General features: G+C 50.0%; 2 protein-coding genes across 4 annotated transcripts in view; one reads left to right on the top strand and one right to left on the bottom strand.

Moving 5' to 3' along the window:
- Positions 1-14,180, top strand: part of CB4H10orf67 (chromosome B4 C10orf67 homolog) — a 169,470-nt gene extending 155,290 nt beyond the window's left edge. The window contains exons 17-18 of one of the 3 annotated variants that reach the window (XR_007154236.1): positions 7,645-7,957; positions 14,091-14,147. Coding sequence is in view for 2 of the 3 variants with exons in the window: in XM_047868558.1 (XP_047724514.1) it covers positions 7,645-7,736 (92 nt within the window). In the remaining variant the exon portion in view is untranslated. Of the gene's footprint in view, positions 1-7,644; positions 8,109-14,086 lie in introns of those variants that run through there. The other 2 variants (XM_047868559.1, XM_047868558.1) reach the window with 2 other exon arrangements.
- A 3,892-nt stretch (positions 14,181-18,072) lies between these two features.
- PTF1A (pancreas associated transcription factor 1a) lies at positions 18,073-19,465 on the bottom strand. The gene is made up of 2 exons (XM_047864905.1): positions 18,670-19,465; positions 18,073-18,275 (listed from the first exon to the last, which is right to left on the bottom strand). The coding sequence occupies exons 1-2, from the start codon at positions 19,463-19,465 to the stop codon at positions 18,073-18,075; spliced, it is 999 nt and encodes a 332-aa protein (XP_047720861.1).
- Positions 19,466-20,791: the final 1,326 nt, after the last annotated feature.

Raw genomic sequence — 20,791 nt, 5'->3', positions numbered from 1 at the left:
GAAACATATCTAGAAAAGTGTCACTATGGCCAATGTCAGAGAAATTGCTGCCTGTGCTCTCTTCTGGGATTTTTATGGCTTCAGGTCTCACATTTAGGTCTTTAATCCATTTTGAGTTTCTTTTTGTGAATGGTGAAAGAAAGCATGGTCCAGTTTCATTCTTTTCCATGTGGTTGTCCAGTTTTCCCGATACTATTTGCGGAAGAGACTGCTTTTTGCCCATTGAATATTCTTTCTTGCTTTGTCAAAGATTAATTGACTATATAGTTGTGGGTTTCCTGAGTTTTCTGTTCTATTCCATTGATCTGTGTCTATTTTTATGCCAGTACCATACTGTTTTGGTTACTCTCACTTTGTAATATAACTTGAAATCTGGAATCGTAATACTTCCAGTTTTTTTTCTCAAGATTGCTTTGAGGTCTTTTGTGGTCCCATATTAATGGAATGTGTTTCCATTTCTTTGTGTTGCCTTTTATCAGTGTTTTACAGTTTTCGGAGTACTGGTCTTTCACTTCTCTGGTTCAGTTTATTCTTAGGTATATTGCTATTTTTGGTGCAATTGTAAATGGGATAGTTTTCTTAAATTCACTTTCTGCTGCTTCATTATTAGTTATAGGAATGCAGCAGGTTTCCGTACATTGATTTTGTCTCCTGAAACTTTACTGAATTCATTTATCAGTTCTAGTAGCATCTTTGGTGGAGTCTTTAGAGTTTTCTATGTATAGTATCAAATCATCTGTAATTAGTGAGAATTTTAGTTCTTACTTACCAGTTTGGATGCCTTCTATTTCTTTATGTTTTCTAATGAAACCCTTAAAAAATCTCTGTTGCATCTTAGTAAAAGTCATTTTTGCTGGTATTCTGCCCATGAAATAGGCAATGAGTTACCTTTTCCAGACAAGAATGCATTATGGGTTGAACTATGTCCTCTGCTCCGAAAAGATGTTGAAACCCTCACCCACAATTCCTGCAAATGTGACCTTACTTGTAAAATAGGGTCTTTGCAGATGTAATCAAGTTAAGATGAGGTCATTAGGTCATTAATTCATTATGACTTGTGTCCTAAGAAGAGGGAAATTTTGACACAGACACACAGGGAGAATGCCTTGTGGTGACAGAAACAGAGAATGGAGTGATGTAGCTGGAATCCAGAGAACATCAGAGAGGATGGCTGCCACCAGAATTTAGGGAGCAGAAGGGAAGATTCTCCTCAGAGTCAGAGAGAGAGCATGGTCTCACCAACACCATGATTTTGGACTTTCAGCCTGCAGAACTCATGTGAGGGAATTAATATCTGGTGTTTTAAGCCATCCACTTTATGTTACTTGGTTCCAGCAGCCTTAGGAAGCTAATACTTAAGGCAATTGAATAACTTCCATGAAGTCCACATTAACTAGAGAGACAGCCACTGTCCCAAATGAGTTCAGTGACTTTATGTTCCCACTTTGCATTACATGTTCTGCCATTAATTTTCACCATAAAGGAGACATTTCCCCTTGATTGATTAGAAACTTACTTCTTCCAAGCTGCACAACACATTCTAGCATTAAGGAATCAAATGTGATAAGCCTTGCGTATAAACTGTGTATAGATTTGCCTGTCACTTTCCTGGCAGTCAGTAAGTGATCAACAAATGTGTAATAAAACTGAATCTGAAGTTCTTTCCACTGAGACTTCTACTGTTATCAACTTTTAATTTTGGGGTCACTGTTACACACTTTGTTTGCCCCTCCTTAATCGGTCAATAAAAATCGATGGCTTTCAGGATAAAATCAAGTTTTTCAGTTTAGCATGTAAGACCTCTCATAAGAGCTCCCTTTCCCCTACATGGGCTCTCTAATCTAGTCGTAACAAATGACTTACTGTTCCCTGCTAGTCCATGCTATTCCATGCTTCTGTGCCTTTATACGTGCCTTCACCTAGGTGGCAGGTCTTGCGCCTGGTCTTGCTGCACTCACTCGTCTTCTGTGGTTAGCTGGCCATCTGCTGGGGTGACAGGGTGACTGGATCTTGTATTTCTTATCACTGAGCAGGCACACTGAGTCTTGTGATCAGATGCGCTCAGGGTTCTTAAAAGCAGCAAAAGAAAACAAGCTCCAATGCACAGGGACCGTTCAAGTCTCTGGTGGCACCGCCTTTGCTCCTGGCCCATTGGGCAAAGCCAGTCTGACGACCAAGGCCAGATTCTATGTTGGAGGAGCTGCAAAGGCCATGGATGTCAAGGGAGCCACCCTACTTACCTTTACTGGGTTTCACCTTCTCTTTGTTACTCCATTCGTTCATCCATTGGACAGGTGTTATGATCACCTACTATAAGTTAGGCTCTGAGGATGCGGGGTCTTCTTAGTGCTTGGCATTTATATTCTTTTTCTTAAAGTTTACTTATTTATTTTGAGAGAGAGAGAGCACGCGCGTGTGTACAAGTGGGGAGGGGCAGAGAGAAGGAGAGACAGAATCCCAAGCAGGCTCCGCACCATCAGCACAGAGCCCTACGTGGGGCTCCAGCCCACGAACTGTGAGATCATGACCTGAGCCGGGATCAAGAGTCAGACGTTTAACCATCTGACTAGTCCACTCAATAACAGTAATACCAGGATTTAAGGTGGTGCAGTGAGGTGGGGTGGGCCTGAGAAGGCCTCTCCACTTCCCCATTTCTGCAGAAATTGCCACCTCGTTACTCAGAATGACCTACTTATGGCCTCCTCCCCCCAAATACGGAGGGGGAATTGGAGGAAAGTGGTCAAAAGACACAAACTCCAGTTTTGAGATAACCAAACTGGGGATGTATGTAGATCTTAAAAGTCCTCATCACAAGGAGAAAACCGTTTTGTTTCTCTTCTTTTTCAAAATATCTGTATGCGATGACAGCCGTTCGCTAAATTTACCGTGTGACTCCTTTCGCAATTTACGTTAAGTCAGGTCCTTGTGCTGTACATGTGAAACTTACACAGGGCTGTATGTCAATTATAGCCCAATAATGCTGGGGTGGGGGGAGGATAATCAAAAGCCAAAATAGAGAAACAAAATATAAAACGTTTATAGTGTGTCTGTTTCAAAAATGATCACTGAAAAATTACTGAATTTCCTTGGTAACCGATAAATTTAAGCATGAAATTGTGTGAAAACAGCATTTCCACTAAATGCCCAAACTTCAGAGGTGAGCGAGAGAAAAAGGCACAGTTTAATCCTGAGGCCCCAAGCTGTTCGCCTGTTGATGGGAATACATAGCTGTTTGTAACCTCAAATTCATACTTGTGCAAATTACATAGACCAGAAGTCCCAATGCAAATCGCTTTAAAAATAGCGATCTAGGGGCGCCTGGGTGGCACAGTCGGTTAAGCGTCCGCCTTCAGCCAGGTCACGATCTCGCGGTCCGTGAGTTCGAGCCCCGCGTCGGGCTCTGGGCTGAGGGCTCAGAGCCTGGAGCCTGTTTCCGATTCTGTGTCTCCCTCTCTCTCTGCCCCTCCCCCGTTCATGCTCTGTCTCTCTCTGTCCCAAAAATAAATAAACGTTGAAAAAAAAAAATTAAAAAAAAAAAATAGCGATCTAAAGCTTCCATATGAAGTATACTTATTTTTCTCTAGGATTAGGACAGATTGCGCTGGCAGCCTAGTCTTTCATAAAGAGGGGGGTGGGGAACAGAGTTGGGCCTTCATTTTCTCACAAAAGGCACAATGGGAAGCGCATCTGTGAACATTGCATAATTTGTTATGTTCTACAAAGAGGTGGGTTTTTGTTATACACATACCAAAGCTATTTGGTACTGTTTCACCAATGATCTCTATTCAGGTCCAGAAAAGAAACTGGCCTCCGCAGAGTGAAAGGAGAGTAAATTTTTCTTTAAAAATTAGATACAGATTATCACTTCCAAATGCAGGAGAGAATTTTACAAGTGACGGTGCACTGATTAGCTTTCCAATGGACATCCAGTCCTTTATGAAACACATACTAGCAGTGGTCAACTGTGACCAATGTGGTTTATTACTCTCCAGAAGAGCTGAACTGAGATTACCCATCTAATCTAATTGAGAAATGTTGGGTGAACTTGAACTCTTTCATGGACATGAATGACCAGAGAATTTATTTGATAAGACATTAAAAGCTGAATATGGTAACTATCTCTTTGATGGTTTGATACAGTCATTCCCTTAGTTCATTTGCATGCCTTTCATATTTTTTCGTTAGTACTCTGCTGGTGATTACATGAGCAGCCCAAACGAAAAAGGAAAGAAAAAAAAAAAAGTTTCCGTACAACATCCTTATGGAAACATTAGAAACCTTGCCTTTATCAGTAAACACTCCCGGCAGTCGTGAGTTGGTTAACACTTTAAAAAGTGACTCCAGCTTTCAAGAACAGTAATTACATTGGGGACAATTTAATACATCCACAGTTTTCTCGGGTGACAGTCCCTAAATTATTTTTCAATTTCGTCCTCTGATTTTACTAATTAACATTTTAAAAAGACATCAGGAAGCTGACGTATTATTTACCAGCCTCCTTTGCATTTTGTGGTAAACTGGGCAGTGCGAGCTATTATTGGTGGCACCTCGGTGCAACATTTATGGTAAGTTTGCCAACAGTGTGGTATACAGGTGGCATCAGATAATAAAGTAATAAAGTGCTTGCTCTTCATACGCCGGCTGAATTCAGGATAAATGCTGTTGTATTCCCAGTGGCTGTCACCATATAATTTGGATATATGCATCTCCTTCTTCTTCTATTTAAATGTTATACTTTAAAAACAACTCCTACAAACGCAAAGATAGAAGCTCGAGGTACAAATGACAAAATCGCGCGTCACGTTACCGGTGACTCTTTAAGTAAAATTTTTCATTGCCACTTTGTCCTTAAAATAAAAAGGCCCTTTGGTCGTGCCCATACAAGCATAATAAATTGTATATGTTTGTGATACTGAATGACTCTTGCCCATATGCTGCACCGCAAAGCTACATGAATGAGGCATTTACCAAATCAGGCCCACCACATTAAACAGAAAAACAATCTTTATTCATGGTAACTTATCAGTTTCAATTAATCAACCTTAACAATGGAAATTCTGATGTGTTCAAGCAACTTGAAAGCAATGGGTCATCTCCCGGGCAGCCATGTTGTGTCTTTGTGCCTAACGTTTCAAACAAAGCAACATCTCCAATAAATAGGCATACGTATACATACATACATGTGCACGTATATACATCCCGATGCGTGACCACAGCTATGCCGCGTTCTGCCAGTAAACGAGCATGTTTACTGCCTGTGATTTTTATCACGGTAAGTGTAATTGTTTTTCCTTCAAAGTATTACTTTTTTGAGCTCTGCAAGTTTAAACAAAAGGAAAGAAATTTCCATTGGATGACCATCCTTTCAGTTTCTGTGCTGCTATGTGAATAGCATTGTGCAAACCATTCCAATGGTTTTGAAAAGGGGTAACCATTGGTTTGATTTGGTTACACGGTTTAGCAAAGAGCTCCCTCCCACTGCCTTAGGGTCTGTGAAAGGTCTGTGACCTGTTTAGAACTGCCAAGTGAAATGTCATGTCGCCCCTCCCAAATGGGAGTATCTGCATTCATTTGATCAGTATAAAAAATGATTGGGGATGGCGAGATCAGTGCTTTTGAATTGCAATTTATAGCAGTTTACAAAAATGCACATTGTTGGAAAAGAAAACATGGAAGTGTTTCTTTCTAAATTGCATTACCTGTGAAATGTCATTAGTCTTTTAAGGATATTTACATCCTTTTTTTATTATTAGTTAGGAGACTTATTTCAGCTACAGAAAATCAGAATTTTATCACATTATGATTTTTAAACTTGTGTGTTGGTTTTGATAGCAGAATTTAGAGAAAACGTTTCTGAGTTCTTAGGATAAACATAATTTGTTGTCGTTTCCCTTTATTTATTTTTTTTTTTTCAACGTTTATTTATTTTGGGGACAGAGAGAGACAGAGCATGAATGGGGGAGGGGCAGAGAGAGGGAGACACAGAATCGGAAACAGGCTCCAGGCTCTGAGCCATCAGCCCAGAGCCTGACGCGGGGCTCGAACTCACGGACCGCGAGATCGTGACCTGGCTGAAGTCGGACGCTTAACCGACTACGCCACCCAGGCGCCCCATCGTTTCCCTTTATTAACTCTCCAAGATAGTCTGCTGATCAGTGGCATTAGCGGAAGACTCCCAATGATCTTTCTCAGCTTACAGAGGAGATCCATTTGTTGGCAAGTGCCTTGTCTGCTGATTTGTAATAGTGAGTCCGAAATCATGGGCATACTAACTCTGCCAGGTTTCCGTTACTCCTTCAACAGCATGCTATGTAAATTTCTTTGTGAGAGGAATACTTTCTAAATTACGGTAGCCCCAGATGCATCTACATGTATGCACCGCTTCATAAAAGGAAATGTTATTCATTTTCATTAAGTACGCGAATGTTAACCGAAACGTGAAGGTAGGCTGTTCAAGTTCACAAAGGCTTAATGCAGCCACCTGGGTCTCTGGGTTGCAGAAAGCAGCACCTTTTATACGATGTCTAGGAATCAGCACCTTTTCTACGATGCCCATCTCTTTGCCTAGGCAAGTGGGTGGAACTGGATGTTATTTTGAAGAATTCTTCCTTTAGGAAGAAAAGTTATCTTGGGAAAAGGGCCTCAGGACTTCCCTGGCTGATACTTGAGTAGAAAAAGAAAGGGCCTGCTTCAGAAAAGACTTGACCCAGATAGACGCCCTAGCAATCCACTTTGAACCTCCCCACCATTGAAAGGCGAGGTTGTCACGTTTTTATCTTTGTTCATGTTAAGCCTTGGAATGACAGCCTGTCTCTGTGTTCCCCTCTCCCACTGCCCCGGCTGTAAGTGTCCACATTGACACCTACCGGTGACCGCAGGCTGCAATTCTTTGTTGCCTTGTCCACGCTCCTGGCTTTCACTGGGATTAGCTCAGGGCCTTTGTTCCCCTTCAAAGCTGGAACATCACATCCCATGTTGTGGCTTTCCTGTCTCAGACCCCCAACGCTTTCCTCACAATTTACACACCAGGTAAATGTCCCTCCCTACAGAGCAGAGAGCCTAGCCTGAGTGGGGGGCGGGGGGGGGGGGGGAGGGGGGGAGGAACCTCCCCAGTCCCCAACTTCAGAACCCCTGCCAACTGGTTTTGTTTCCTTCTCATTCATAATTTGCTATTTCATATGGAGGAAAGACTGAAAATGCAAATGGAAGTTTAAATCTTCGTTGGATCCTTGGACCCAAACACAAGACAGCCTCTGCCTTTTTAAATTCTCTTACAACTGCTCCTAATTCTAGGAAGGTGACCCTCAGCAGAAGGTCATTTACTGGCCTTGGTCACAGGCTCCTAAGACCATTTCTATAGTATGGAGCAGCAGGCAAACTGTCTCAGAAAAAATAAATAAATAAAAAAAAAAAATTGGCTGACAAGCTCTTCTGAAGGCCAAGGAGGATCTGACTGCCCCACCTCCCCCACTGCCCACCCGTCCTACTTCCCTTCCCAGGTTATTTGAAGGGGCTCCCAACTGGGGGCCAGACAGGGAGGACCCACTAAAACTGAGGCAAAGAGCTCTGCGTGAGGACCGGGAAGTGGTTTATATATAGCAAGTAAAACAAAATGCACATATGTTCCTTTTCCCGTGTTTTTAGGGAGGGTGTCTGGAACCCTGGAAGAAGAGTCTTTGGAGAAGCCATTGATACTCCAGAACAACCCAGTGAACCATGTGGACGCTACTGAGTGAGGGGCAGGGCCCTGGGCTGCGCAGAGGGGGACCACAGAGAGGGCCCTCTCCATCCTGGCGTAAGGCCTGCCTCCCTGGCCAAGGGATACTCCCTCCAAGGCATTTCTAACAAAGCTGTTCCGTCTCCCCGATGATGTAGACTAACTCGAGGCCTGCCCTTGAAACGAAGAGAACGCGACGTCCGCCCGGCTGTGCGCACCTTTCCAAACCCTCAAAGGCAGGTGCCCGCTCATGCTGGGTGAGAGGGACGCACGGACTTCACTTCGAGGGGCTGCCAAAGCCACTGGGGGCGCTTCCTGGGCTCAGCAAGATGTCCCAAAACCTTAGGGTGGGGAGGAACGGACTTCAATTAAAAAAAGCTTGAGGCACTAAGCTTTCACTCCCTCGCTTATCCATCCGATCTCTCTGTAACCACGTCAAACTGATTTGCTGCCTCCTCGCTTGCCAATGAATCCCCATGAAGGCGAACCTTAACGCCTGGTCCAAGGGGATTTTAAATTTCCTCCAGGGAGATCCATTCTTCTCTTACATGGGCACTGGGCTGCCTGCCCTATCTTAAAAGCCATAAACAATTCTTTCGTAAGTGGGAAACTCATTGGAGTTTTGCCTCCTGGTAAGTATCAAGGCCAAGAGTCACGTGTCTCTTTGCAGCATGTCAGGTATCATTTACGGAAGGTCCAGTTTGCTTTCTTCGGTGCGTAACGTTCAGCTTGGTCCTTTCCATTCCCCTAACTGCAAGCGGGGCCCTGTCTGTAGCCCAGTTTCAGAAATGCAGACTCTGAATTACACGTTTCTAAAGCTACGTATTAAGTCTCAAGAAATATATTTGTAGTAGCTGTCACATAAAGCTGATCTACTCTGCTGTAAAGGAAGCTGGAGAGGCGATTTATTTGTGCGTAAAAGGCACAAGATTTAATTGGAGAGAGACGTGTTATTTTCAACGCAAGGACATGGGGTGGCATAGCGCCGGGGAGCATTATTCGAGCTTCATCTACTATGCACTATATGCCACCGTCTCCAAAGGAGTGTTGCCCTAGAAACTTGTTTTAAATCTGCTGCTATATATCAACACCTTGTTTTAGCAGTCCTTGGCTGAATTACAGTTACACAGTTTGGCGCTTCTTTCAAATTTCCTCCCATCAGTTTGGCTAAAGAAAGGAATTTTTCTCCTTTAGAAATGAATTGGCTTAATTAGTAAGTAGATTAATGGCAATTGCTGGTGAGTTGGTTTCCAGCAGAGTTTCACCAGAGAGGGTTAATCGGAGTCAGGTCTGGAATCTTTCCCAGAACTGGCTGCCAGCCATTTCCACCAACCAATCAACCCTACAAGAAACGGAGGAAATGAAATAGAATTTATATTCCCTGTACTACCATCCTGGGCAGAAATTCCTTGGAAGCAGCCTCCTAGGCTGGGTTGGGTTCAGTACAGGCGGTTTCATTTCAGAATTTTAACAGAAACCTTGAAAGGGTTTCACCTTCAAGATTTATCTGAGGACCAAAGCAGAATTTCAAATGGCACAGGGAGGCTCTCCACAGAACACTGAGGGCGCATTGGAAATGCAGGAGGCTCTTAGTCAATTTCAGGTTTACCCAAATTGCAAAAACCTCCCAAGTTCTGTCCTAATCTGTTATCTACCAGAAGCCTTTAAAAAGTTGTGTGTTTTGCAGTCTTTTCCCTTATTTTTTCCATAGTGATAAAAATGCATTCATAGTTTAACTCGCAGCTGCATTAGTCTTGCAAAAAAAAAAAAACCATCCCTGCTGAGAAATGCATATAATAGGAAAAACAGATCGGCTGGACAGCAGTGTAATTAATGCCAGAAAGGGCTGAGGCCGGTTTCATAGTTTGTCTTTTGAGGATATCAAGACGAGACCTGGTGAAAAATGACGCATGCTTTAGCATTTCAGAAAGCTGGCAACTGGCAACGCTGTTCCTTTTTTCTTTGACTTTCTGCCTCAGAACAAAGAGGTCGGCAGAACTAGCTAGGTTGTAATGAGTTCTATGTCCCTAGCACATTAAGTGCATCATGGAAACATATTGTATCGAAATAGTTTGGAGGAGAATACCGGGGATGAAAGAGAATGGGTGCTTTGATCAGCTCCCTGGGGTCCTGAGTGCCACAGACTGACTTGCAAGGAGTTATTCAGCCCCAGCTAGACACACTTACAACACCATTCAAAGAAATTTGCATATCTGTAATTTATCACATTGGTCCAGAACATTTTTGCAAGGTAAATAAAAGTTGGCTGAATAAAAAAAAAATCAATCATCGCAGATATAGAAGAAACTGTGAAGCCTGTGTTTCCATTAAAAACATAAATAAATATGTCCATAAAACACGACGATTTAGAGGCTGACTTTATTTTAAAGCGTCCTTAGAGCAACAGGTTGTGTGCTCACAAAGGCAAGAGTGGCCACAGTTTTGTTTTGTTTTTTGTTTTTTGTTTTTTTGCACGTCTACTTTAGGGGAGTGTATTCGCAGCTTCCCGCTAGAAGAACAGCAGAATGTGAATGAGATGTGTGTGGCTCTAACCAGCCCGCGACACGCAGAGAAAAATTAGTACACACTTTGAGGAGATGTGAGAGATGGCTTCATCTCTTTGGCGGCTGCATGTGCTAAGGTTAAATCTCATTTCTCCTCCTGTGGATGGCATTGCCAAGGCCTGGTTGCTGAATTCAGAAGCCCGAGAGGATGAAATGTCCTCGCACGGGTCAATAGGAAAACTCGCTCTCGGACGCCCCATGAGAACAAGTGGAAATTTTAACAGGCAGGCATTGTTCTGAGTTTTTAAACAACCCGGTTAAACAGCAAACAAGAATCTTCAACTTGACCTTGGAAAAGGCTGGTGTGCCTAGAGATCATCTATCAAACAACTCTGGATGACAATGATATATTTCTAAGTATTGTCAGATGAAAAGATTGATAAATTTGCTGCTGCAAAGAGAGAACTTTGGAAACAGGCAACAGGCAATTTAGTGCGCTGCCTCGACCGCCGCCTCTGTCCTTGCCACCCCATCCCCACCCCTCCACCCCCCCCCCCCCCGGCCTTGGGGCCAACTTGGTAGAAAAGGGCCAGTAAATCAGCACTGTAATATTTCTTAAGGGGCACGGAAAAGCTGTGAACAGTACCTCTCATATTAAACGCAATATTTCTTTGCTTTCGTGGGGAACAAAAGTCATAGCACGACGTCTTTATGGCTAATTCAGTCAAAGGCACATCTTGGTTCCCCCCGCAGAAAGGTCAGTGTCGTTGTGTTTGGTCCACCGAGGGGGTGTTTTCACACTGAAAACTGAGCCAGCTGTCCCTGTCATACCCTCGCCATTGGGGAGCGCGCACTAGCCATGGTTATTAGGCACATTCTACACCTGCAAAATATACCGATTTCCAAGACTTTTCAAGACACCCCCCCCTCCCCCGTTCTCATGCCCCCTCCTCCCTCGTCTACTAAACTTTGACAACACAATTCAAGCCCTGGATGAAAGCGCTGCCAGCAAGAGGAGAGCTGGGGAGGGGGCAGCTCAGCCAGCGGCTCCTGGTGTCTATTGAGCAGTCATCAAAGAAATGAGGCGTCAAGTATGTTTTCAAAAGTATGGAAAAACTTCCAAACGAGGGCTTAGAGCCATCACACATTTGCTATTGCCAACACGCTGATTTCCGAACCCTAATATGTAATTTTATGTACCAGTGTTAGGTGAGGGGTTATAGCCAGGCAGCCCTCATTTAGAACTGGCCCTTTTACAATTTTCATTTGTATTCAGCGTGTCAGGACATACATGGTTTTTTCTACGTTGCCCCCGTGTGAGCCCACATGCCTTTTTGAAACTCCAAATGCCAACTCACTGTTGTCATCCATTTCACAGCGCCTGCCCAACTGGGTCTCATAATAAAACTCCTTCCAGAAGCATCTCTTAGCTAGCCTTTATCGCCGGAACCCAACTTCAAAGGCTTGCCCTCTAAAGCTGGATCCCTAGCTGTCTGAGGGACGCTCAGTGGTCCAAACAAGAAAGGGGCTGAAGGGGATCCTGTGCAACCGCTGAAAAGAAATCGTAAAAATTAGAAAGAATTCAGAAAAATTCGCCTCTAGAGCGAGAACCCCCGTTCCTCTGAGGCAGTAGTGCAAAAGTAACTAGTTTTCTCCAGGAGCGCTTGAAGGCGGGGGTGGGGGACTCAAGATTCCTATCTGGCTGCAAGGTTTGAGGGGGTGGGGGTGAGGAGAAAGGAGAGGATTTAATGAGCCCGTGGTGAGTCTCTAATCCCGATCTTTGTCTAGTCCTTCCTTCCAAATTACCAAGAGCGACGTAAGAAGTCCCCAGGGTGGGCAAAGTGCAGGAGTGCCCAGGACCCCTTGGGGACTCCCGACACAGTCGGAGGTGAAACACACTGCGTGCCACAGGAGGCGGGGGAGCGTTTGCTTCTCACTAGCAGGGAACCCTAAACTCTTTTCCCGGCGCCCCGGGGCCTCGGGGGAGCCCGCCACCGCCAAGCGGAAAGCCGGCGCCTTTCCAAAGCGAAGTCCGCGCAACAGGTTGTTTGGAACAGGTGCCGAAGCCCCAGGGAGGGGGTTGGCGTGAAGCCGCGGAGATAAGCCAAGGGCCAGGACCCTCCCGAGAGGCAGGTTTAGGTCCCCGGGGGGGGGGGGGGGGGTGGCCAAAGTAGGGGCGGGCTAGAAACCTGCATCCCCGCCACGCAGCTACAAGCGCTGGCGCCTCCGCCCAGATGCAAAACCAGCTCGCCACGGCCTGCGCCCCGGGCCAAGGGGCCCTCTGCAGGCGGCCGCCCGAGGGCTTTCCGCCCAGCCAGGGGGCGTAGTTACCCCGGGCCTCCCCAAAAGAAGCCCTGTCTCCTATCTCCTGCCCTCCTTCAGGCCGTTCGCCCCCCTCTCTGCTCGCCGCTTCCCGGAGCCCCTCTTGGAGACTTCCATGCGCAAAGACAGCAGAACTGCGGAGAGCCCGGCGCCGGGCAGCCACTTCCAGCCTCGAAGGAAGACGCACGGCACCCGAGCCCCGACTGCCCCGGGAGCAGGGGCTAGGCGGGCCTCCGGGGATACTCGTCCGACTCCACCCCGGCTCTCCGGAACCCTGGGAACTCGGAGCAGCGGGCGGGGCGCATGCGCGCCTCGGGCCGGGGACCCTCCCCAGCCCGCGGCGTTTGGGGAAAGTTTGGCGAGGTTTGCCCTGGCAGCGGCGGACGTCCCAAAGGCCGGGCCGCCCTGGGGATGCGGCCGGGAGCCCCCCGGAGTTCCGGGAGCCGGCTCGGCGGGGGCCCGACGGCTGAAAGGCGGCAGAAGGTGGGGAGAAGGAGGCCTTTTGTGTGTGGCACCGGAGAGTCACTTGCGCACAAACGCAGCAGCGCGCTCCGCCGCCGCCTCCGCCTCCGCCGCTGCACCTCCGCCTCCGAGGCGCTTCATTACAGCCCAGCCCTTCCCCCGCCTCCCCCCGGCCCCTGCCTTTGTTCGGCTTGAAAGTAATGCTGTGAATTAAAAGAAATGACAATATTTTCTATCTGCTTGAAAGTCCAAGAGAAGAGCCCTTGAGCTTGGCAAAAATCAGGCAAATCATTCATCATGCCACCCCGCACCTGTGGTCTTGGCATTGAAAACCCTCCAGACCTATTCCTATTAAACTTAATTATTCCCCCAAAGCACACAATGGTTGAAATGGAGCAGGTTGGAGTCTGTTTATTGGTGGTAAATGTTTTTCTGAAGATCTTCTGAATCTCATTGTTAGCTCGTTGTTTGAGGCTGCCCTCTTTCTTTCAGACTAGAGTAGCCTTGGACTTTTCAATTTTCAATCGTAACATCTGCTTAATCGTACGGATCAAAATATGGAGACACAAAACATATGTAATGGTTGATTTGTTAAATCCTGGTAATGAGTTATTAACAAGGGAAAACAATAGGCCAGGATGGTGAGAGCCTTATGGTAACAGAGTCACTTTATGCAACGCCTGACGTTTCCCTTCTTGATAAATGGAACTAAGGTCTGAGCGCCAGGTGATAGCAAGAAAATCAATGTCTTTAGGGGCCAGCACGGAGACTTTTTTCTATGTGAAAAATTAGGAGACATAAAATTTAATTGGCTGATCAGGAGGGGGGGAACCAGTGGTCTTAAGTTTAATTGCCAGTAGGCTTAGCAAGGGAGACAAAACAAGATTTGGGCCTGTTTGTTTGCAGCACCCCAGCCTCAAGTCCAAGTGTATCATTGAAAATGTGTTTTATTATAACACATGTCATGCTTTACAGTTCCCATATTGTGTGAAGACAATAGTTAATGGTACATTAAAGACAGGCAAACCATGCCAACACGTCTTGGAGACATTGTAAGGGCCTCTCTCTTTGCTTCTTTTAGGCAGCTGCAGCCCAGGACCCAGAAGCACAAAAAAGAACAAGTTTGAAATACCAGGTGCATCCTAGAGAACCACGACAGGGATTGATATGTTATAGCCCAGGACATGAACCTAGCAATAAAGATATCATTTCGATTGTCTGCGGCTTCCACGGCCTGTAAAGCCCGGGAGGCCCTCAGCAGCCTGCTTTCTGGCAGCTCAGTCTCCCTCCCTGGGTTTCCCCATCTCCCTGGGCCAAATCCGAACACCTGTTGGCCAGACCCCACATCCCGTCGTGGGAATCGCTTCCTCCCAGTGGTTCCAGATCTCAAAAACGCAATTGGTTGTGGAATTATTTAGGACCATTCCCACAGGCTTGCAGAAGGCTTTGGAATGGCAGTGGGAGGGAGGGTGAGGGGAAGAGGGAGGGCGAGGGCTCTTCCCAGAGAGGTTCGCCAGGGAGTGCTCAACTGGTGTTTGTTCAACCTCGCAGCTGGTACTCGGTGCCACCGCAAAGGCCCATTAATGGAAATGGGATGAGTTTATGGATTTAAGAGGCTTCACGCCCTCTCCACCGGAGGGGCGTTAATCCCACTGCTGGCTGAGGAGCAGTCCTGGGAATCCGCCACAGCCGATTTCACAGGAGTTCCAACAAGGCTCTTTGTGCGCTCCGCTCCCACCCCGGGGTGGGAGTCTTGCTGCCTCTCCCCCTACCTTTTCTGTCCTACGGGACCTACAGGTTTCCGAATTCAACTTTTCATGAGGGCTTTCAATGAATCCATGGTGTCTCCGCCACCGGAAGGAAGACGCTCCACAAGGGGGCTCCATCCCGGAGGCCACCCAGCTGGGGATGGGGAAGTGGCTCCCCTCTCCTCCTCTTGCCTCCCCCCTCCTCCCCTCAGGAACCACCCCACCCCACCTCCTTTCAGAACCTGGGATTTTCTGGTGAAAAACAAAGGGAAGAAGCAGGATGCCTCAGGTTTCCAGCCTCGGGAACCAGAAAGGCCTCTTTTCATGAGGTGTAATATCTTTGAAGGCCCTGATGGGAGGTCTCCAACCCTCATGCCCACCGGAAATGTAGGGGAGAGAGAGGGATGAGAAGGGGCTTTTACTGAGTAGAGCCATTGGCGCTCTGACACAAAGGCCAACCTGGGACGGAGACCGGCTGAATAGGTGGGAGTTGAGGGTTTGTATTTGGCGGTAGGGGGCGAAGTGTTGGGGGAAAGGGAGGGTACCTCACCCCAACTCTCTTCTCAGAAGTCTTCTGGAAACCCTCGCCAGTCCTCTCTCCTCCCACAGTCCCTAGCAGGGCAGTCTCGACCACTGGAGAAAGATTTAGCCAGCCCGCCAGTAGAGATCAGGAAACGTACCGGGTTCTGGGTTTGCAGCCTCTTTATTATGCTAAATGGACTAAGGCCGCCAGCGAGGACTGGAAACTCTTTCCCCTGGGGGTCCCGGGCTGGGATTCAACCTGGGGCCTATGGGTGCTCAGAAGAGCAAGGCTGAGCAAAGAGTGTCCTTGGCCACCCAAGGGTTTGGCTTACTCCATTATTTTCATACGGAACTTTTTTTTTTTTTTTAAGTTGGAAGAAACGTGTGGACTTACAAGGACCGCTGAATACCCATCGCTCAGACTGCCCACTGGTCCTTCCAAGTGCCAGGCTGTATGTACTGGCCAGAGCTGCCCCAGGCCAGAGGCCTTCCAGCCTGCCTTACCAAGTGCAGCACGGGCCTCTCTGACGCCAAAGGAGCCTCTAAAATGATACCTTTGTTCTGCTTTTACTGCCGCCGTTGGTTTTTTTTTTTTTTTTTTTTTTAAAGAATTGCTACACTAGCATGAATGGATTATGAGTAAATAAAAAGAAGCTGTCAGTCTCTTTGAAGGTTGTGTTTAAAGGGACTTGCCAAGTCAGGACAGAAGAGTGACAAGATAGAGACCCTGGTGTTTTACATGCTCAGCCCGGCTTTTCCGCTTCATCTGCACCGCACTAAAGGATGTGTTGAAGCATTGAATCCCACAAAAAAAAGTGGCACGCAAAATAAAAGGTGCCACATCACAATGATTGTAGTGTTTTAACTGCGAGTGCCACACTACCCAACCCAGTTGAAACGCAGGTCTGTCTACACAGACGAAGAATGCGGTACAGTACTTAGATAACTTATAATTGAGTTGAAGTCTGCCTAACATTTGACTTTCTAATGAGTGTAATGAGATTACATGCCTGATAGAAGCATTTGTGCCAAAGCAACTTTCGTGTTTAATGGGGCTCGATTACAGGACAAAATCGAATTATTTTCTCTCGTTCCCAAATTCTGTCTCCAGTGTGAAATCTCCATCTTTTAGGGGGAGGGCCGGGAGAAGCTGCGTAGCCTGAAAGGGGTGAGAAGGGCCATGACCAAGGGCCTCCTGGGAGCTCCGCGATCCAGAATCTCCCCGTGTCTGGCCGGGCCGCGCTTCGGGGTCGGACTCGCGGCCTCGCTTTAATTGCACTTGGACGAGGTCCATGGCACCCGCGGCGCGCGAGGAACCCCTCGGTGGGTCTGAAACTAGGTTAAAGCAATTAGCATGCTGCCGACATATTGTCCTGCGGCAGGGCCGTGGGTACCGGGGGAGATTCGACGCTGTACCTTGGCTGACCAAGCCGCTGCCGGGAGGCGGAGGAGCACCTCGCCTTGGCCAAGCATGCGCGGCGCGGGGACGGCTCAGCGGGAAGGCGCGCGCCCGCCGCGAGCGCGGGGCCTCGGGCCCAGAGCGGAGGGCGCCCGGAGAGCCTAGAAGGTGTGGGGCTGCCTCTCAGGAGACCAGCCACAGCCCGGGTTTCCAGGGCTTTCCGGGGGAGCGACCCGGGCCGCGCGCCCTCGCGCCTCTCCCCTTCGCTAGGGGGCGTCCCTGCTCCCTCCTCGCGAAGCTCGCCTTCTCCCCAGGCTGCTTGCCAAGGAAGACGAGATCATTCTCTTGGAGACGAGACGAAGTCAATTTCAAAAGTAACTTTTGCAGAAGTGCCGGAGGAGCGGCCCATCTCCTCGCCTTACCTAAAAGACCCTGGATTGTGTTGGGAGGCATCCGAGGGGTCTCCCGACGTCAGCGTCCTGCTCTACCCCGTCTCCCTTGAAAGGAGTACTCGGGTCCACATACCTGATCCTGTAACTACAGGAGGGATGGGTCACCGGGGAGCTCACGAGCACCTCTTCCTCCCCAGCCCGCGGAAGCACCATGACCCCCTCCCTCAGCCAGCCCAGAAACTAGCTTTTTGTTCCCACTGGACCCAACTCGCTCGCTTCAAGCACTACGGTGAGACAGGGCAAGGTGACCTTGGGTGAGTCAAACATCGTCTCTGAGCCCTCGCTTTCCCCTCTGAGAAATGGGAATAATAAATACGCCATGACCATTTGCCTCATAGGGTGTTTGGAGGGTAGGATAAATATAGGCCAAAGTTACTATTTAGGGCAAGGGATGCAGATAAGGGGCCCTCTCAGAGAGGTGGGGCCTAACCCTCTTACCCACTGTCAGCTAAATCTAACTGAAAGGTGGTTTCTTGCTAGATAGCTACATTTTGCATGGCTGGTTCAGTTATCTTTTACAAAGTTCACTCTTCTTTTTAAAAAGCTACCCCCCTCATGTATTAGACAAGTAACTTTTAGAAAAAAGTGTAAATAGCATTTATTAACATCGCTTAGAAATAAACCATATCTGGCAATAAATTAGCATGAAGTTGTCCGGCCAGAGTTCTTCCAACAACGCAGAGTTCTGCCAAAGGTGCTGGGGCGGGGGGGGGGGGGGGGGGGAATCACAGGCTATTGCATATTTTCAGAAAATCAGGATAAATTATATAAATTATATACTTAAAAAGAGATCGTCTATTTCATTAACTCGACAGGATAATAAATAGATAAATAACAAACAGTTGATTGCCTTTAGAAAAATGTGATTCTTAAATTACATTATTGATATTTACATGTACAATATGCACAGAGACAGAATCAGATCCTCAGGCGGGTCTGGGGCTTCTCAGGACACAAACTCAAAAGGCGGTTCGTTTTCTATGTTGTTGAAGGGAGATTTGCTGGTGAGTTTTCTGGGGTCCTCTGGGGTCCACACTTTGGCTGTTCGGATAATATTTTGTTCTTTGAGTTGCTTCTCATCAGTCCATGAGAGGGAGTGTCCTGCCAGGGGAGGGAGGCCATAATCCGGGTCGCTGGGGGAGGGGGACCCTGAGGAGGCGAGAAGAGAAAACAGACCATGAACGTCCAACTGTATTCCCAGCGATGCCCTCTCTGGTCCTTTAGGATCCCGTCCTGGGCGCCTCGGCCGAACGGGCGCGTCTTAGGTTTTATTACAACGACCCCGCTTCCTCCACCCCTCGAGCCCCACAGCGCCCACTCCCCGGAATCCCTGGAGCTGCAAATCTGCCGGAGACGCACCCCCTCCCAGCCGCGGTCAAGTGGCAGAAGGACCCTGCAGAACGCCAACTCGTGCTCAAGGTCGCCGGTGCCGACGGACCCTCTAACTGTCCGTCGCTCGGCCGGTGGGTCCGTTCACCCAGCCCCTCCGGGACCTTCCCGTGCCCGTCCCCGTCTCCCCGAGCTGGGCTGCGGACGCACTTACGGGTGCCCCGATGGCAGATGATGACCTTCTGGGTCTGGCTGCCCGGGCTGTCCCCGCCCAGGCGCCCGCCGCCTCCCGGCCCCCCGCCGCCGCCCGCGCCGCCGCCGCGCAGCGGCAGGTCGGCCTGCACCAGCTCGCTGAGGAAGTTGATGTAGCCGATGGCCAGGCGCAGCGTGTCCACCTTGGAGAGGCGCTTCTCGTAGGGCAGCGTGGGGATGTGCGAGCGCAGCCCCTCGAAGGCGTCGTTGATGGACTGCATGCGCCGCCGCTCGCGCACGTTGGCCGCCTGCCGCAGCTGCTGCAGCTCGGCCTCGGAGCGCACCCGCCGCCGCCGCCGCGCCGCCGCCGCCGCCGCCGCCGCCGCCGCCGCCCCGCTCAGGCCGCGCAGCCGGGCCTCGGGGGACAGCACGGCCGCCCCCGCGCATGGGTAGGCCAGGCACGCGGGCGGCGAGCCGGGCGAGTAGGGGAAGCCGCCGGGGGGCGCCCCTGCGTCGCAGCAGTAGCCGCCGCCGCCGTCCTCCGGCTCGCCGGGGCCCCCCGAGGGCGGCGGGGCGAGCGCGTGCGGGGCCGCCGAGGGCGCGGGCTGCAGCAGCAGGCACGCCCCGTCGCGGTAGCAGTACTCGTGCAGCTGGTGGCTGAGGAACTCCACCTCCGCCTGCTCGTCCGCCAGCAGCTCATCGCCGTCCTCCAGCGGGTCCCGAGAGGACTGGTCGGTGAAGAAGTCCTCCTCGTCAAAGTAAGGAGACGGGAAGGCGTCCAGGCCCCCGGGGAAGTGCTCTAGCAGCACCGCGTCCATGCTCCGTGCCGCCGCGGGCCCGGGGCGGGGGGCGGCTGAGGTGGTTCCCGGGATGTTTGACGTTGCAGTTCTGGCTCGAGAGGCAGCCCCCTCCCTCCGGGCTGGTGCGCCAGAGGCGGTGAGCGCTGCCCGCCCGCCGCCCGCCGCCCGCCCCCCGGCCTCCCTGGAGTGTCCGCGGCCGCTCGGCTCTGGCGGGCGCCCGCGCTGCGCCGGGGAGGGCCGTGGCCGACTTGCTGAAGCCGAGGGCCGGCACGCGAGGATTCTTATAACTACATCCACAGGCGCGTGCCAGGGACCCGCGGCGCCAGCCAATCACCGAGTGCGGGGTGCCGGCGGGAGGGGGGGCAGGGAGGCCCCGTCGGCGGCGCCGGGGCCCGGGCGGCTTCGCTCCCAGTGGGAGCTCCCGGGGCGAAGAGGGGGCGGGGCTCGCGCGGCCCGGGGTCCCTCGCGTCCCTCCCCGCCCGCTCCTCCGACGAGCGCCTGCGGGGCACGGGCCTCCGGGGGTCCCTGCGGCCCTTGGCGCCCGCCGCTCGTCTCCCGCGCGCTGCGCGAAGCTGGGCCCTTCCGCGCGGGGGCTGGGACGTGGCGCGAGGCGTCTGCTCGCAGCCACCAAAGGTCCCATGGGTGCGCGTCGGCGGCTCAGGGTGCGGAGCGGATTGCGGGCGGAGCTCGGGGGCCCGGGGACAAACGCCGGGCTGTCCGGCGGGGTGCATTCGCCGGCCTCCCGCCTGAGTTTCGCTGGGTCTCCTCTCATCAGCGGACTTTTCAAGGACTCCTGTAAAGTTTGCACGGTGTGTGCGGGTGGGGTGGGGAGGCGACGCCGTGCAGCTCCCACGCGTTCCAGACTCAGGCCGGAGTCCAGGGGCGCGAGCCTTCGGCCGGTCTCCCCTCCCCTCCTTTACCCCGTCCGGGAGAAATAGATGGGGACACTGGAGAGGCTGCCTTGGAGAGCGGCTCAGTGGGGCACGTTTCTGCGGAGACCCTAGGGGTTCCGAGCAGTAAAACCTGATACAAAAGGAGTCCAATGAATCCGGAGGGAGGGCATGGAAGTTAAAGGGCGAGTGTGAACCCTTTCAAAGCCCGGGTCCCTCACCTTTCTGACTGGCCACCGGGACTGTCCCTGAATGATTTTTTTTTTTTCTTTCTCGACCTTTAAAAAAAAACAAAAAACAAACCCCAAACACAAAACCTGTGTGCTATGGCCCATGACACGCTTTATCACAGCCGCCGAGGCAACTCGAATTCTTCAATGTAAGAGTAACAAAGAAACACTTTCAAGGTCGGGGCAATTCCTGGAAAAAGCCAAGCTCCAACTCGCACCCCGGG

The sequence above is a fragment of the Prionailurus viverrinus genome, chromosome B4, assembly GCF_022837055.1.
Source record: "Prionailurus viverrinus isolate Anna chromosome B4, UM_Priviv_1.0, whole genome shotgun sequence".
In the NCBI taxonomy this organism is placed as follows: Eukaryota; Metazoa; Chordata; class Mammalia; order Carnivora; family Felidae; genus Prionailurus; species Prionailurus viverrinus.
The sequence above is the reverse complement of the archived record's forward strand: the minus strand, read 5'-3'. Positions and strand labels throughout refer to the sequence as shown.